The 18,945-nt window shown below is 40.9% G+C and overlaps 1 protein-coding gene across 6 annotated transcripts; it reads left to right on the forward strand.

Annotated features, from left to right (window-relative positions):
• Positions 1-1,136: 1,136 nt before the first annotated feature.
• On the forward strand, positions 1,137-18,865 carry il15ra (interleukin 15 receptor subunit alpha). 6 transcript variants are annotated; one of them, XM_084573456.1, is made up of 10 exons: positions 1,137-1,462; positions 3,049-3,249; positions 5,446-5,478; positions 7,720-7,767; positions 9,426-9,626; positions 10,229-10,276; positions 12,810-12,899; positions 15,394-15,480; positions 15,615-15,693; positions 15,774-18,864. In XM_084573456.1, exons 1-10 carry the CDS (start codon positions 1,381-1,383, stop codon positions 15,856-15,858), a joined length of 954 nt encoding a protein of 317 aa, XP_084429582.1. In that variant the 5' UTR covers positions 1,137-1,380; the 3' UTR covers positions 15,859-18,864. The 6 variants fall into 6 exon arrangements, with proteins under 6 accessions (XP_084429582.1, XP_084429583.1, XP_084429586.1 ...); XM_084573457.1 differs by lacking the exon at positions 12,810-12,899 and having other exon boundaries at positions 15,774-18,865; XM_084573458.1 differs by lacking the exon at positions 9,426-9,626 and having other exon boundaries at positions 1,199-1,462; positions 15,774-18,863.
• The last annotated feature ends 80 nt before the right edge of the window (positions 18,866-18,945 follow it).

Here is an 18,945-nt window from a genome sequence, read left to right on the forward strand (position 1 = left end):
AAAAAAGAAAAAAGAAAAAAAAAACAATAAATAAATAAAGGCAAATAAATAATTAAATAAAGTAACAAAATTAAAGTGGAGACGATCTTATCCATACTACTGTATGGGGTTGAAAGGACGAAATTTTGATTTCAGAAGTGGGGGACACACTTCTATTTTTAATAAAACTCTAATCTTTCAGTTCACTGTGTTTTCTAGTAGTTCTTCTAGTTTTCTATTGCTACTTTTAGATAGATAAATGTCTCTGTTGCAGCAGCAATGTACAGGCATTCAACACCATACATAAATATAACAAAAAGCTAAAAATCAACAATAAAAAATAAAGAACTAAAAAAAAAGAACAAAAATCTATACACAATATTTACAAAAAATTAAGTTTAATGTTCCCTTTTTTGGTTTGACTGGTTGTAAATCACGTAGCAAAACATTATCACCCAATTCTGTGTTTCGCCTTGGTAGTCAACTTCACTCCAACTCAGTACCACCAATTTTACACTTATTTATGGAATATATGATAAACAGAGCTCATTTAGGCTACATAGCACCACCAAGTGATGGTGAGCAGGTCAAACTGGCATCACAGGTGGAGACAAATTGAATAAAATGTCGGCACGCACATACGTACATGGTCACCGTTAATGTAAAGGAAACCTCTGATATTACAATCCTTCTAGCTGACGTGACCCAGGCAGAACAAACGAACAATTTACTAACCGGCCGCAGACTAGCAGACCTCTAAACTAAAGGAAACAGGCTTCAGCTTGAGCGGCCGTTTTCCGCTTGGTCCTAGCGCTTGACGCGTCTGTGTTTACTGTAGCGTAACATTGTTTTTGGACGGTAAAGAGTGCAGGGGACCAAAACGGCCTTTTGAAAAAGTGCCGGGGACATGTACCCTGTGCCCCCCCCCCCCCCCCCCCCCCCCCCACCAATTACGTCCGTGAGCACAGGAAAGAAACTAGTAAAGAAGAATGGCATTCTTGGACACACAAGAGACAACTTTAAGGACTCTACAAAAAAATACATAACAAAGAATTTTAATTTGTGTAAAAAGTATTTGGCAAGTATTATTTGTTAAAGTAATACTTGCCACTGGTGTTATTTTTATTCATTTAATTTATTTATTTTGCTGAACTACAGATATGGTGCTTGGGGTCAAAGGGCGTGCGACAACTTCTGAAAGAGAGAGAGAGAGAGAGAGAGAGAGAAAGAGAAAGAGAGAGACAGAGACAGAGACAGAGAGAGAGAGAGCAGTGAGAGAAAGTGAAAGTGCGTGTGACAGGAGTAGTGCTTCACGGCAGCTAGACGCCTCGCAGTGAGGATGGTCTTAAACGGTCACACTTGGCTTGGCGAACATGTTGTAGGTCACCGCAGAGCTGTCAGATGGATCCGGGTTCGCTCTCTTTCCCCTCCGCGATGGTCGTGATGGTCTGTCTGCTCGGAGCCGCGCGGATCTCCAGCGGAGGTATGCGCACCACAAATTAACTCCATTTACGCGTCAAATCCAGGACCCCCAGTCTATAAACACCAGTTTGGCTTGAGCGGACTTGAACGGAGCAGAAGTAGTAGCAACTGAATAAGGAGAATGTGATTTTATTTATCTAATATCCGCTTTTTTATATAATTATTTATTTACGCGGTCTTTGCCACTGCAATCTGAGATTGTGGTCTAACAAACATCCCTGATTCTATAAATTCTATAAGATTTAGTCAACAACAATTACACAGACTCTAACAGTAACACTGTAATAACAATGTACATATATGAAATCACGTGTTTGGGGGAGTTCAGACCAATTAGTCTTGTGAGAAGATCAGGGACTTGACACAGAGTCATGTCTCATCAGTCTAAGACTTTCATTTTGACAGAATGTCAGTATGAGGAAAGACTGTTTTAGTTCTGGAATTTTCAAAGAATGTTCTGTATAGAAAACACAGACGCTGCTTTAACTTCAAAGTATCCGAAAAGCGTTTTTTTTTTTGTTATTTTTTTTTTTAAAAAAAAGGCAACTGGACTTGTAGGGTTTTTTTTTTTTTGTTTATTTTTTTTTAGAGGACCTTCGCCACTCATCCGAGTTGCTTCTTCGGTTCTATAGGGCACTGGTGGGAAGTCTGAGGTTTAAATAGGAAGCTCTGTGGGTATAACCCATCACTTGCGTGACTTGTTTCAACCAGAGACCAGTGCAGCTAATTTCCACGGTTAGATACTCACCTGTCGTTGAGGGAGGGGGGGCTGTTTTGTCCCTGTCCTCTTGCCCTATGACTGGTGCTCTAACGACCCTTGTCCGTCAGCGCCTCCAGTGTCAAGGTGTGGATGGGGTTGAAACTTCTTGGGGAAAAGAAGTTGAAACTGTATTGTAAATAGATGGCAGATTAAAACTCAGTCCACCTCCTCTGTTTAGAGAAGATTTTTCCAATCTGACATTGATGGCTTCCTTTACTCCTCTTTCAATCGGTCCTCTCTGGTTAAGATTTTGTTATCTACAAAGGAGTGTCCTGAATCGTTTCCTGATGAGCCGGCTCTCCTGTGTTGGTACATCCATTTGGCGGATGGGTTGTTTTGTTTCCCCAATGTACAAGTCTGTACACTCCTCACTGCACTGAACAGCGTGCACCACATTACTCTGTTTCTGCCTGGGTGTTTGGTCTTTAGGGTGGACCAGTTTTTGCCCAAGTGTGTTACCGGGTTTGCAATAAACTCAGACTTCCCACCCGTTCCCTAGAAATGAAGAAGCGACTCGGATGAGTGGTGAAACGTCTTCTCAAAAAAACTCTACGTTGCCTTTTTTAAACGCTTTTTGGACATACCATGACCTGGATGACCGAGGACCTTCACAGACTTTAACTTCAGTGGCTCATGATCGGTCTTTCACCACATTATATCTGAAGTAATAATTACTCTATTAATCATTGGTACCTTGTCACTTATTAATCCAGTCAGGCACCTGAAAGTGGAGCTAATGTAAAGCAAATGGTAAAATAATTGTGTATGGAATTCCCTGCTTCAGTTAAAAGAATATTCATTTTGGAATATTGTTTGTTTTCTTTCAGACGAACAAAAGTGTAAGTGCCCAGAAATACCTCAATGGCCTCAAACGGAGACTCCAGGAAAGACCTGCTACGAGGTCGGCGGCAAATATCGGTACAAGTGTGTGGACGGTCGTGTGAGGGAAGCAGGAACCTCCAATCTCATCAAATGCGAGCAAAGCGAAGGGACAGTATATTGGACCAAACCCACCCTCAATTGTAAACGTAAGATTTGCTGTTTGTTTTTGTTCATGCATTTGAACTGCTTATTTATGAAGCCTTTGGCTAGAGGATGCATCTAATTGAAGGGTTAGGGTTAGGGTTAACCCTGTTGACGAGTCCAGCAGTTTCAGATACTGTTTGTCGCGGCAGAGTGCCAGGGATTTCTGAGCTGCTGAAATGTTGATATGACACACTATAAAAACTCATGACACTTAATCTTGCTTGTAATGACAGTCGTGAGAGCTGTGGTGAAACTCTGGATCAAAGTCCATCCTGAGACAGAGCTCCCGGTTCAGACCTTGCATTAACATCAGCCCCGGGCTATCAGATCACAAGTAACCAGCTTAAAGTGGCAGGATGCACTGAGGCTGCATTTGTACGATGCGACCTCTGACCACATTTGCAGGTGGTCTGTGACACATTTAACACACCCTTGAACACACTATGAGTCACACAAAACTGGGTTGATCTGTGGAAGAAAAAAAAAAACACACGCACACAACCACTATTACAAATGATCGCCTCGTAAGGAAAAACAAACATAGGGGATGTCTGAAATATTCTGAAATATTCTGTCCATGTAGACTTCACAGCTTGTTCCAAAGCATACATCTTGTCCCCACGTCATGGCACACACACGACAAACAGCTGTTGGTGTTTCTGACACAGATTCACTGGAGACGGCAGCTGTGAACGATGTTGGTGTTCATTTGCATAGAGAAAAACGAGTCTGGAGAGCGGCTCTCAAGTGTGGAGGCGCATTTTGATGCCACATGGGCCCGTATGGTTCAAGGCTAATTAACACTAACCCCACGATCTGTTCCATAGGTAGGTGGCCCCTTTAAGAGACGGTGTAATGTAAGGCGAGATGACGGACTTTAGATCGCTTCAGACTCGTGTAACCGGTGTTTAATCCAAAGAAAACATACAATACAGACAAGTGCGTGCCAGGAGGGCTGCAAAAATAACTCTCAGATCAAGGTCCCGTATGCTGCTGGGATACGATAACTACATATTGCGATGCAAATTAAACAAAAGATTATTTAGAAAAACTGACAGAAAGTACATTCTGTACAGCGTCATGCTTGACTCATAACAATACGCTGTTGTCTAAATGCTGTGCACCAATGCATGTACCCACATGTACCTACTTACACCCTTCAGTCAGATTAAAACCACTGATAGAAGATATAGAAATAACTTTGACCATATTTTGACAATGCAATGATCTGTTGGGAAACTTTTGGACTTTCATGTGAATGTTACTCAGACACGACCCACCCACCTAGACCAGACGAAACACCCCCACCCCATAGCAATGACACTCCTTGATGGTAGCAGCCATCCCCAGCAGGATGCAGCCTAAAAACGCTTTAGGAACAACTCAAAAAACACGAAGAACAGCACAAGGTGTTGACCTGGCCTCCAAATTGACTAGATCCCAAACTGATCAAGTATCTGTGGGATGATCCTCAGAGGCCCCTCCCCTCAACCCATAGGACCTAAACGCCCCCACTAACAACATTCTGTTGCCAGACACCACAGGACACCCTCAGTGTCCACTCTCTGATGAGTCACAACTGTGTATCACAAACTGTTTCATGGGTGTAACTCAGTTGGTTTCATTTCATTTTTTATTGTTCAGCTGTAATGCTGTGGACATTTGTCACCTTACAGAGATCATGCTGTGTGTTTATAATAGTATCTGTTTAGCTTCTCGCTGAACGAAGCCTTATATCTGTTCATTTCTTTTTTTAATAAAGTTAAATCCCGGGTAGCAACAGTTAAATCATCTTCAGCAAGCAACAGACAACCCAGAAGAACATTAACATTTGTTGTTTCCGTATTAAAACATCATCCCGAGCTTAGAGTAGTATATCATCAGCGTAAAGTGAAATGTTCTGCTCGGTGTTATGGATAATAAATTAGTTGTTAAGTGGCTTGGCCACTGATCGACCTTCGTCAACTCTAGGATACTCAGCTTGGCCTCAGAAATGAATTTATCCCAGTGTGTTACAATGTGGTCTTAACTACACAAAAGACATGATTGAGTTTCATCATGGGAGGTGTAGGATACCTTGTTTTGGGAACTTCATCTGTAGCAGGTTCCCTGACTTTTTTTTTGTGCTCTAGGAATGCATTTATTTCCACTTTTAAGTCTTTTTTAAAAATAACTTTGTCTCATTTGTTTCCTTTCAGCTGACCCGAGACTGCCCATCAACACTGTACAAAGTAAGTGTCTGTTTCCTGGAAACAACAAGATTGTTGTTTTAGCTATAAAAGTGACACACCATTAAATTTGAATGAGGCTATTTATTGTAAATGAGTAGGAGAAAAGTGTGTGTGCACCACACAGATAAAAATATTTAATCCGCCACTGGGTGTGTGGTGTTGCATATTTGAGCTGTGAGCCAGTGGTTTGTTGCTGAAAGAGATATGTGAGGGCAGAGAGTTACGTGGAAATGGTTTCACGTTTTTTTTCCCCCACAGATAATGGTTCTTAAAACATAGAGACAAAAGGACTGCAGCTGAAAATTTGCCAGCTGGCTAACACTGGCACATTTTCTATTAAGTTGATTGATGCGCTTGATGTCCTTTTTAAATAAATAAATGGAAATGGGAACTTGATTAGTACGCTCCCCAAGTGCATGGCGAGTTATCTGCATTTTAAAATTGCTGACTTTTGTATATTGTATGGCTCTCTTCCCAAGGAAGTTCAATGGGTTTAATGGTGCATTTGATGACAGACCTGCAGTAACAGGTTATTTAGCTCTGAAATGGTTTTCACTGACATTATATTAACCCTGGGACCAAATGCAAATTGTCACTCATTTTTTGTTTGTGTCATCAAGAACATCTCAGTGGAATTCAGTTGTTAATAATGTTGTCAATAGAACACCAATGACCAATTTTCAACTAATAAGTTGCACTTGAACATGCCGCTAAGAGGACAGATATCGGTCAGCTTGCACGTGCGTTCTGCATGAGGATTTTCCCCTCATGTGGGTGCAGAACGTCTGTATTCACCGCTCAGAAAGGGGTGACGACAAAGCTAGGCTCTGCCAGGAAGCCAGTTAGCCATGATGGTCTACATTTTATACATTTTGTGTACTGGAATGTTAAGATAAGAAGAGGATGAAAAACTAGAATAGCCATTTATGTTATTTTTATCATGTGCTGGTCCACTAAAACGAACAGCCAGTCTTTTTTCTTAAAGGGGAGTTACCGTTTTTTACAACCTGGACCTTATTTCTGTCATAAAATACGATCGGTTACTCACCCATATAACTTTGGTGTCACTTGGAGTCATTCGGAAGATATTTAGATCCAGCAGAGCGTCATATATATATAGTGGGATTGACTGGGGCACCGAAACGCAGCCTCTAAATAACACATTATCTGCCGCGAAACTCGCTAGTGCTATTCCCTGTTGAGTCCGGAGTTACCTGTTGTCTATTCGCGGACATGCAGGGGTTTATTGTTCTTTGGCCAGCTGTTCCTCTCTCTGCCTCCGCATCCTCCTTTCAACGAGCTCCTCATCCGTGTACGCTGGCTCAAAACGGTAAGGACGTCCATCATGAACAAAGTCGTCGTCCACCAATTCAGCCAATCTTGCAAAAAACTAGCAGTAGCAAATTACAGGTAAACAAGCTGACCGTCGTGGGTGCGCGTGACGCACAGAGATGACATCATCCAGGTCAGAGGTTAGTAGGTCAATCTACAGACCCCGGATGATGATAACAGGTAACTCCGGAATGAACGAGTTTCGCGGCAGATAATGCGTTATTTAGAGGCTGCGTTTCGGTGCCCCAGTCACTCCCACTATATGGATATAGGCAGCGCTCCGCTAGATCTAAATATCTTTTGATCGACTCCAAATGACACCAAAGTTATATGGGTGAGTAAATGATCATATTCTAGGCCAGAAATAAGGTCCAGGTTGTAAAAAACGGTAATTCCCCTTTAACTAGTGTTAATTGTCATTTTAGGCGCACACTCTAAAACATAGCTAAAGTAAAGCACGGGGTAAAATAATCAAACAATAATCAAATAAAGTTTCCCGCTTCAGTTAAGCTACAGTTTTAATTTTTGCCACCTGAGCGTGTGGATCCCTGCCCCCACTACGCTATTTTGACTTGATGATTTTTCTTCCAGACAAAAACAATTGCACATGCCCCGAAATATGTCAATGGCCTCTAACACAGCCTCCAGGGGAGACCTGCTTCTTTGTCAAGTCCACAGTACTCAAGGCTTGGGTTTAGAGACAACATAGGCAAAAGACGTGATTCAGTTCCGTCATGGGAATTATAGGATCCATAGGGGAACCTGATTTGTAGCAGGTTCCCCAACTTTATTTTTTTTTTTATTATTCAAGAATAAGTCTATCGCTGTTTTATTAGTTTATCCCTTCTATTGCTATTTATGCTTATGAGGCTGTTAAAAAATAGTAAGGTCTCATTTATTATCTTACAGCTACCCCAAAGAGAAATGCAACACAATCGCCAGGGAGCACTGTACCAAGTAAGTGTCTGCTCGTGGTAATCGACATGACAACGCTGTTAAGATACAATAGTGACGCAGCATGTTATATTAGGATGCTCATCATATGTGAGCAGGGGAACAAATGTGCGTACACTGCACGTGTATAAGAACATTTAACACTGCGCATTGGGGCGTGTTTGGGCCAAGAGCCGGCACTGCTGATGGTGAGGGAGATATGCAGGGGGGAGGGCCTTTAAAGTTCAAGACAGCGTTTTATTGGACGCATGCTAACCTATGCCCCCAAGTGCAGGATGAGTCATCAGCACTGTTTTTTGATTTGTGCTGTCCTTATTGTGATGTTCGGTTCTATATATGCGCAAAATAAATGCAGTTTAAAAAAGATTTCCTACAATACTGGGCCAGATTATAGATTATATCCCAGTATGTATCATATGAAAACACTTTAACATCAAATTTGACTTAATGGGGATTTAAATATATATGATAATGTATATGATATGCGATTATGATGGTCTAATTTTGCAGACAGTCTCAGCAATATGAAACAGTCTGTCCAGATAATTTTTACTGACAGTGGCAGAAGCAGTAATGTTTGTAGCAGTGATCACAATCACTGCTTCCAGTGGCCATATTAATATTGTTGTAGTTAAGCTGTTGCTAGTTGCAGGATATGGTCTTCATAAAAAGGTAAAAAGGTATCAGCAGCACTAGTGGTTGAATTATTATTTTTCTTTTTTTTTTTTTTTACTGAAGTAGGAATACAGTGAAAGTACGATATAAATTATTCAAGTGTACAGAGGGTAAAAGTTAATACATCATCAACACTGGATAGATTTCTCCTCAGGGCGGTTCAAGAGAAAGGCCATTGTGCTTCATAACAGCCCTATAGTACTTGGTTCTTTCTCTGACAAGTTTTTATTGGCGTTATATAGAACCTTGGACCTGGGAGTTACATTTCAATTCAACAGCAAGAGCAACAGCGAACAGATTCGGCAATGGCAAACACATTGGAGCAAGAGTCGGACAACGAGACAGATATTGATTACCCCCATCCTACGTTTCTCAGAGGACGGGAAACAAAGCCTCCGACGAATGCTAATGCTGCTTTGTGTTTGACGGATCAGTCAGTAACCTTGAGATTGTCAAGCGTCTGCCACGATTCTAGTTAAAAAGGTAGCTTGTTGTTACTGTAATGGCGCGTAGTTGTGTCGTGTTGTTGCAGGAACCAGTTGATTAACAATCTTTAAAGAACTTTACAGTTCACTTCCATGAGTAGAAGTACAACAGTGGCCGTAAAGGTAGTAGCGGAACTAATGATAACAGTAGCAGTACAGCAGATGCACCTTTAGCTGTAATAGTTGTAGAATTAGAAGCTGGGTTACAGCTAATTTGTGTGGTAATGGCAGCGGTTGAATGTTCCTATTGAAAGAAGTAGGTATCAGCAGTCGAAATGTTAACAGTGTATAAAAAACTAACAAATCTTGTACGTATTTTCCGCTTTTGTAATTTACGTGGGCACACACTCCAAAACATAGCTGAAGTAAAGAACGGGGTAAAACAATCAAAATCAAATAAAGTTTCCCACTTCAGTTCAGCTACAGTTTTAAATTTTGCCACCTGAGCGTGTGGATCCCTGCCCCCACTACGCCATTTTGACTTGATGATTTTTCTTCCAGACAAAAACAATTGCACATGCCCCGAAATACCTCAGTGGCCTCTAACGCAGCCTCCAGGGGAGACCTGCTTCCAAATCAATGGCACATATCGCTACACATGTTTGGAAGGTTACGTGAGGAAAGCAGGGACCTCAAATCTCATTAAATGCAACCTAAATGGAAGTGCTCTGGTTTGGACCACGCCCTACCTCGAGTGTATACGTAAGATTTATTTTATTTTAGTCCATATAAAGTGTACAAAGTGTGTCACATCCTTCAGAATATCCATCTGATTGACAGATCAGACTCTCTTAATTTCAGATGTTAACATTTTCACACCTCCAACTCCAGCAGTTGTTTTTGAGTGCTAGAAATTCTAGTTTCTGTGCAATTTCCAAACCTCCTGAGAGGGAGATTACTTTAGCGAACATCATTTTAATTTAGATTTAAAGTGATTTAAACAGGGACATGCCGATGACATACATGAAATAGTATGTCATCGGCATATAGTGAAATACTGTGTTGTATAGTGAAACGGCTGTGACTGCCCCGTTGAAAAATAGCCTCGATCAGGGGTGGGGGTGGGGTGGGGTGGGGCTCAAGGCTTGGGTTTTGAGACAACATCGGCAAAAGACCTGATTGAGTTCCGTCATGGGAATTATAGGATCCATTGGGGAGCCTGATTTGTAGCAGGTTCCCTAACTTTATATTTTTTTTATTATTCAAGAATAAGTTTATTGCTTTTTTATTAGTTCATCCCTTCAATTGCTATTTATTCTTATGAAGCTATTAAAAATAGTAAGATCTCATTTATTATTTTACAGCTAACCCAAAGAGAAATGCAACACAATCGCCAGGGAGCACTGTACCAAGTAAGTGTCTGCTCATCGTAATCAACATGCTACAATAGTGACACGGCATGTTATATTAGGATGCTCATCATATGTGAGCAGGGGAACAAATGTGCGTATGCTGCACGTGTGTAAGAAGAATATTTAACACTGCGTATGGGGCGTGTTTGGGCCGAGAGCCAGCACTGCTGATGGTGAGGGAGATATGCGGGGGTTCTATATATGCGCAAAATAAATGCAGTTTAATACTGGGCCAGATTATAGATTATATCTCAGTATATATCATGTGAAAACACTTTAACATCAAATTTGATTTAATGGGGATTTAAATATATATGATAATGTATATGATATGCGATTGTGATGGCCTAATTTTGCAGTCTCAGCAATATCACTCATCCTTCCACCATTACCATCCCACTCACTGAGTTCTGTATTTGCATGAATGTTGGAGTCAATACCATACTAAATGAATAACCCATACTAATCACAATCACTGCTTCCAGTGGCCATATTAATATTGTTGTAGTGAAGTTGTTGCTAGTTGCAGGATATGGTTTTCATAAGTAAGTAGCAGCAGCACTAATGGTTGAATTATTATTTTTATTTTTTTTACTGAAGTAGGATATAAATTATTTAAGTGTACAGAGGGTAAAAGTTAATACATCATCAACACTGGATAGATTTCTCCTCAGGGCGGTTCAAGAGAAAGGCCATTGTGCTTCATAACAGCCCTATAGTACTTGGTTCTTTATCTCTGGCAAGTTTTTATTGGCGTTATATAGAACCTTGGACCTGGGAGTTACATTTCAGTTCAACAGCAAGAGACTACGGTAATCATTTTTAGAATCACATTCGGCAATGGCAAACACATTGGAGCAAGAGTTGGACAACGAGACAGATATTGATTAACCCCATCCTACGTTTCTCAGAGGACGGGAAACAAAGCCTCCGACGAATGCTAATGCTGCGTTGTGTCTCACGGATCAGTCAGTAACCTTGAGATTGTCAAGCGTCTGCCACGATTCTAGTTACAGAGGTAGCTTGTTATTGTAATGGTTCGTAGTTTTGTCACGTTGTTGCAGGAACCGGTTGAGTCTTTAAAAATTTTTTTACAGTTCACTTCCATGAGTAGCGGTACAACAATGGCCATAAAGGTAGTAGCGGAACTAATGATAACAGTAGCAGTACAGCAGATGCACCTTTAGCTGTAATAGTTGTAGAATTAGAAGCTGGGTTACAGCTAATTTGTGTGGTAATGGCAGCAGTTGAATGTTCTTATTGAAAGAAGTAGGTATCAGCAGTCGAAATGTTAAAAGTGTATAAAAAACTAACAAATCTTGCACCTTTTTTCCGCTTTTGTAATTTACATGGCATGTAATCCAAGGGTGTGACTGACTTACACACTGCCTGGCCAAAAAAAACAGTTGCCACTTGGATTTAACTAAACAAATAGGTATGAGCTTCCTATTTGATAATTACTGCATGAGTGATTATCTTTCAGCTGGCAGCAAGTTATTTAACCCCGACTGATGCAATGAGTAACTTCTCCTTTCTCAAACAACCATGTCGAAAGACATATCCCGTGGTCAGGGAAAAGATGTTAGTCTGTTTGAGAAAGGTCAAATCATTGGCATGCATCAAGCAGAGAAAACATCTAAGGAGACTGAACAGACTATTAAAATTTGGTTAAGAACTGTCCAACGATTTATTAGAAACTGTAAGGAAAGTGGGGAACCATCGTCTTAGAGGAAGAAATGTGTTTTGATTTATCAGGATTGGCAATCACTTAAACATTTCGTGAAATCAAATCAAAGAAAAACAACAGTAGAACTCAGGACTATGTTTTAACAGTGTGTAGCTACAGTTGTGAAGCCTTAAGAAAACCACTAATCAGTGAGGCTAACCGTAAAAAAAAGGCTTTAGTTTGCTAGGGAGCATAAAGATTGGACTCTGGAGCAATGGAAGAAGGTCATGTGGTCTGATGAGTCCAGATTTACCCTGTTCCAGAGTGATGGGGGCATCAGGGTAAGAAGAGAGGCAGATGAAGTGATGCACCCATCATGCCTAGTACCTACTGTACAAGCCTGTGGGGGCAGTGCTATGATCTGGGGTTGCTGCAGTTGCTCAGGTCTAGGTTCAGCAACATTATGTGTCCAAAGATTTTTTACTTCCCTGATGGCACGGGCATATTCCAAGATGACAATGCCAGGATTCATGGGGCTCAAACTGTGAAAGAGTGGTTCAGGGAGCATGAGACATCATTTTCACACATGAATTGGTCACCACAGAGTCCAGACCTTAACCCCATTGAGAATCTTTGGGATGTGCTGGAGAAGGCTTTGTGCAGTGGTCAGACTCTCCCATCATCAATACAAGATCTTGGTGAAAAATTAATGCGACACTGGATGGAAATAAATCTTGTGACAGCACAAACAATGAGTGTGTGACCTTTTTTTGGGGGTGACGGAGTTGGACTTTGTGATATAATAAGGAGATGCAGTCATGCTTTTGGCACTGAAAACAGAAGTAAATTTTTTTTTTTTATCGGCAGTGACTTCCTCCAGCCCACAGACAACATGGAGCGTAAGCAGCTTAGCTACAGTGACTGGGGAAACAGAAAGAGAGGAGACAACCATAAATGGTAAAGACTTCACATCACTCTCTCTGCAGTAATACTATAGTAGCCGAAAAACTGGTGGGTACCAGGAGAGATGATTTTATAGAGCCAACCACAACCCTCTGTCTTGTTCAAGGGCTCACCTTGTCTGTCAGACTATGATGCTTAGTCTGTATTAGTTAGTTGTTAAAGACTCCTAAAAAATAAATATTAAATAGAAAACACTAATAAAGAAGAAAAGTCAAAATATAGGAAGTGGACTACACAAAATACCTTTAAAACAAGTTTTGTACCAGTATTGTATTTTTAGTGATTAGTGTAGTTAAAAATATCAGGTGCAGGAACAGGAAGTTCTGGTTTCACTTCAGCTCTCTTCAGAATCCATTTTAATTCTATGTGCTTTATCAAAACACATGGTACATGTACCATATTATATAATTTTTTTTTTCTCCATTTTTATCTAATCAGGCAATGTTTGAGCAGGAGATATTTTTATTTATCTGACATTCATCATCAGATAAAGATTAGCCAATAGCAAACACACAACTAAAGCCTGATATGAGAAGATTGAGAAGATTGAGAATGAGAAGGAAGTTGCAGGAATCATAAAAAAAATGTAATTTAACGTGTGCAAAGGGAATATGAGATATACAGCTGAAAAGCGGTTTGCCCTTCAGTTCATTTAAAAAGGTGCACATTGCCTGTACTGTATTTACTAGATTCATATATGAGCAGAAGTTATCGGCAAACACAACATGGATATTTCTCAGTCATTTTGACAACACATGCAAACGTTCGTGACACCAGCAAATACAGAAACGCGCTGCAAGAAGCGCAAACGACAGCGGACATGTTTCCAGGGGACCTCAAATTGTTGACGTTTTTTATTCTAGCATCCTGATTGCATGATTCCTTTTATTAGCTTGTCAGTTCAGATAAACTGGAGACATACAGAATAAATTTAAAGATTGTCAATTATGAATAACATTCCTTCTGAGCGTTTTCATCACTTTTTGGGGTACCCTGGAAATACTTCTGTTGCTGCTTGTGCTGCTGCTTTGCAAAGCTTGTGGAATGTACATTTGCATTATGTTTCTGTGTCTGGCTGTGTTGTGAGTATTTGCATCCCATGTGTTGTCAAAATGATCTTGACCTTTTCTTCACTTGGTTGTCTATTTGCGAGTGTTTTCTTAGGTCGCAGTGTGTTGAGATTTACTGGCCACTGCATATTTATGGTTTTGGGGGATTTGAAACTAGTCTTTGGTTAAAAAAGTAAAATAAAAAAAGAGTCAGGGTCGAGTCAGAGCCTGGGCTAGGGTGGAAACAAATGGACACTGAAGTAATGAGCAAGAAGGACGTTGTTATGTGTGTTAAGTGGAAATAATAGTAGACCAAGAATGGAGCCCTGTGGCACTCCATTACTGTTGGTAAAAAGACTTCACTGGGCACCAGCAGCAGCAACAATGTGACTTCTCTCTGCAAATGAGGGATGAACCAGCGGAGTGAAACTTGACACAGTATCCTCTTTGTGCAGTAACCTCTTTGAGAGGTTACTGCACAAAAGTTTCAGGGCAGAGACAGTTTTGCTGACGCAGCTCCTGTTGCTATGGTGTAAGCTGGCAAAGAGTCGAACACTGTGGCTATAGTGAGTTTACTTTAAAGTGAATTAACTGATTCTAAGATGTCTGCTTAAAAAAAGGACATTTAGATATTAGATCTTGAGATTACTGACATCATCAGTAAAAATACTATTTAGCACGTTTCCGAGTGCAAATTGTGGCCGTTAAAAAGGTTTGAACAACAAGGCCTACTTATGGATATGGACTGTGGTTATATCTGGACTTAGGGTTTCATTAACTTTTGATCCGGGCAGAGCATTATGAACATTTGCACCGGTTAAAAAGAAAAAAAGGATGGGAACAAATTCCAGTCAGATGTTGGTATACCTTCTTTTCAGTGAGTCTGAAGATTCTCAATCAAGTCATGGTATATCTAAAAAAAACAAAGCTAAAACAAAGGCAACCGAACTTCAAGCAGCTTCTCCAGACTAATGGGTTTTGGTAATTATAAAGACATTATTAGAAACATCTCTCGTAGCTGCTCTCCTAGAACTCACATGACGTAACGAAATGTCTTCATAAAAACTCAACAAGTCCAACTGCCTTTGTTTTAGCTTTGTTTTGTTTTGGATATGCCTTGAGTAACTTTACCACAGCCACACTTACTGTTTCTCAAGGATATAAATCACGACTGAAGATGAAGACTTGTGTTTCACACTGACTTTAATCTGTAACTGGGTCCGATGTTTTCCCAAAGTTTGATAAGTCTGTAAAATACCTGAATATGCGCTGAAGTTGTTTTGAGATCTGGGTGCTGCAGGAACACCCAGAGCACCACAGAAAGTCTACCATCCAAGAAAATGATTTTACGTCCAACTCGCGCTGCCTTTTATTTGCAAGTGTTCTTGAATGATTTTCATGCGGGGAAAGTCTTATTCAAACCTTTTATTTTCGCACAGCAACGTTACAGACACAGGCGCCTACGGTGAGCAACCAGACAGATACGAACTCCACATACAAAGGCGCACTTCATGAAGCCCACAAAGGTAAGCCGGAAAGATTTACAAATCTAAATCTAAGTTTTGTAAAATAGGTAATATATTTTATTGCTTCCAGTCAATCAGGAGCATATATACTTTTGGGGGAAATGCACGTTTAATTTTTTCCATCTTCTTGACAGGAACTGTTCCAGCAGTATGCATCAGCATCTTTATTGTGATGGCCTGTGCTTTGATCATGATCTACGTACTGTATCGAAGGTAAGCTAGAGCAAAGCATCATAAAGCCTTGGTGAACCTCTTACTATTATCTCGTTCCTGACTGCCCCTTTAAATTTCAGGAAGTTGAAAAACATTGTCAACAGTCAACAGTCAACAGATGAGCCAGACGAGCTCCAGCCCATGAAGGGTGCACCAGAACCGTAGTCCCTCCACCGTTGGCAGTGTTATTGGAAGGATGATCCGTCCGCATGCAGTGAAGAATACAATGACTGGCTTGATGTGATATGATTTATGGTTTTGCACATTCCAGAGAAGCGCAATCTGCCTCTTTCTATCTCTTATCAGATATCAAGACAAATCTCGGAAACGTATAAAGGGGCAGTCCGCTCACCATAGGAAAATATTTAAATGTTGTTTTCCTGTCCTCAGTATGAACTAATAAGCAGTACTGCTGGCTTCCTCCAGTTTGATACAGAGTGAAAGTCCCAGTACCGACTCTAGAGAACTAATCTGCGACCGATACAAATGCGTAAGGTCAGGTTGACTGATCAAGCCACATGGCACTGTATGCTAAATTATACTTAGCTTTAGCTATGAATGCAGCCACTGTACGAAAGGAGCGGGACGGAGAGGTTACATAGGCTTGTTGTTTTACTGTATATAGAATGCTTTGTAGGCCAACATTTAGTAAGATAAGCTTTGTTTCTATAGGGCAAACAGTTTTAAGCGGCTAATTGTCAATACAATGTACAGGATGCTTTATCTGCAACAGTCATTTCTGCACCACAGGCTTCGGAAATAATATAGCTGAGGAATATTTTACTGGACTGATGTGATCCCAGGGATCGAAAACTCGCTGCGAGCTGAACTCATAAGTCGCGGCCACGATTTTTCTTTTTTCCCTTCCAGAGAGTCACCGTGTCACGATATGAGTGAGACGTGAATCATTCTCCTTCCAATGTAAAAACTCTCATTCTTGTGTGCCTTGAAACGACCACAATCAGTAGGAGTGCGTGACTCAAGCAGCACAGGTGCAGGAAGGGGATGCTGGGAAGCATGAGACAGACTAATTGTTTATGTTGGCCTTCTCATGGGAGCGGTAACAAAAGTGAAAATGGAAATTAGAAGGGCTTGGCCGCAGTTTCGGTTTTAGCTGTATCTGACAATTAGTGTTCGGCCAGTGAATAGCCTTTGAAAGACTGACATTGTGTGTGAGCAGGCCACAGATCTTAAGGTGAATGTTGTACAGAATGAACTGGTCAAATTGGAAATAAAAAAATAATAATAATAAAATGTGTGCGCAGCTACTTCTTTTAGTCATTCATGATTTTATACGGTTGGCAGGTTACCAATGGAAGGAGGTGGCCTGGATGCAGGACTGACGCGCAGTTTATGCTTGTGCGCAGAAAACAGCGCCGTGAACTGACGCGCACCTCCCCAGAGTTTGGTTGGTGTTTTTTTTCAGATAAATGTTTCTCACCCACGTCCCAGAGGCACAAACCATGCTTTATAGTCTTGATGTCAGATACAACAGCGGAGGTCTACTGGAGTCCATGCCATGCTTGAGCTTTTCCAGAGAAACAAACACGTTAAGTTTCTCTCTCATTTCCGCCACATCCGTCATCTGACCCAGTTAATGTGCTCCGCTCGTGCAGATGGTTTAGTTGGCCTTGTTTGATTTCTGGCACTGGAACTCGCTAAAATCCAGTCAAACGGGGCAATTGCAGGTTTATGCAGTTAAATGGTATGTGAAAACATTTCTTGCATACATTCCAGTGCCGGTAAAAAAAAAAAAAAAAAAAAAAAAAAAAAAAGGTACGGTAGTTAGTTTTCGGTAGTTAGGTACGGTCCCCTAATGCTTTTAAAAATAGAATCCTGAAAACGAAAAAAAAAAAAAAAAAATATACAAATCTTCTGGTGCTGCAAGTTTCCAGTCTCTGCAAAGCTTTCAGGGTTAAAAGGTGAACAGCCACATATCTCTATTGGGCTGGGGTTTCAAGTTTAACTGCACCTAGCTTTTACCGTATGCTCTGAGTCACGGTCTTGACATCCTCTGGGAATTTCGCTGTGTTTTTCTGCATCCATTTTACCGTCAACCTTTACAAAGCATGATGCCGTCACCACCGTGCTTCAAAGACGGGATGGTGTTCCATTTGTTCCTTTGTTCTGAGCCGCTTGGTGTGTTCTCTTATAGCCAGGAATACAGATTAACCAGTGATATTCTAGACACAGGTGTCTGTATGCTACACCCACATGAGACACATTCACCACTCTCAGGGGATCTCCGTTGGAGACTACCCACACCAGATGTCTGGATTTCTGTTGTATTTGTCGCTTTGAAGGAGAATACTCGTCGTTTTACATTATATATTTTGAATTAATCGATATTACTTTGTAGATACCCAGTTTTTTTGGTTTGTAAAAGAAACAACCAAATGACTTTGACCATGATTCCATTTTCTAAAGGGGTGGATCCTTGTTATAAGCACTGTAAATATTCTACAAACGGACCTCGCTGTTAGTTGAAACCACCCTAATGACTACACTTTTGCCTCACGCACAAAAAATGGTCGAGCGGCATTTAACACGTGGACCCCGTGATTATCTAGCTACTGATGGTAGATAGTAAACTGACCGGGGGGTTATCAAAATGCAGAGGAAGTTACTTCAGTTTCCTCTGCAGCCCCGCTTCTGAAATAAGAGATAATATCTGTGGCTATGACAGACACGATGAAAGTGACATCAATTTCCAAACGCAGGCGTTGTTAATGCACGTGTCAGATGCAGCCACTTGCACACTCCCCACTTCCCCAGGTAAAATTTGAATGCTAAAAATAGAAACGTTTCACTGTAAGGTTTTCAAGTCTGGTTACTTTCAACAGTAGTGTCTCCATATGAAGAGACAGCCGAGAACCTTTTATACTTGCAGGGCATCTATTAATCGCCACATTTTGAGCGACCACATTAACTAATGTATGAGCCGCTGCTTCTGTTTAAATGCAGATAAACGGAGCGGTTTTTTTCCCCTCCCAAACGCCTCACACTGAGGTGATAACGTGAGAAAAGCGCAAAGACCGAGATAAGAAAAGTTCCACAGCGACCTCACTTGTGTAATACGTTATGCGTCAGTGCAAAACACTTATTTAGCAGAATTCTGGGGAAAAGTTCCAGTGGGAAGAATGCTTCGAAGTGGGAAGTTCCCACCCTGGATTAGATTTTGTCACAGTTCCTTCCTCCTCCTGCTCCTCCATTTGTACAATTAATAATATGTCAACAGAAGATTTCAGCTTC

Source organism: Chelon labrosus (assembly GCF_963514085.1).
Source record: "Chelon labrosus genome assembly, chromosome: 23".
Taxonomy (NCBI): Eukaryota; Metazoa; Chordata; class Actinopteri; order Mugiliformes; family Mugilidae; genus Chelon; species Chelon labrosus.

Bases quoted from the DNA above. Each gene is read 5' to 3' on its own strand.
- il15ra (XM_084573456.1), top strand. From the start codon at position 1,381: ATGGATCCGGGTTCGCTCTCTTTCCCCTCCGCGATGGTCGTGATGGTC. The intron at 7,768-9,425 runs GTAAGTGTCTGC...TTTTTCTTCCAG, and splicing joins GCCAGGGAGCACTGTACCAA to ACAAAAACAATTGCACATGC. The intron at 15,481-15,614 runs GTAAGCCGGAAA...TCTTCTTGACAG, and splicing joins ACTTCATGAAGCCCACAAAG to GAACTGTTCCAGCAGTATGC.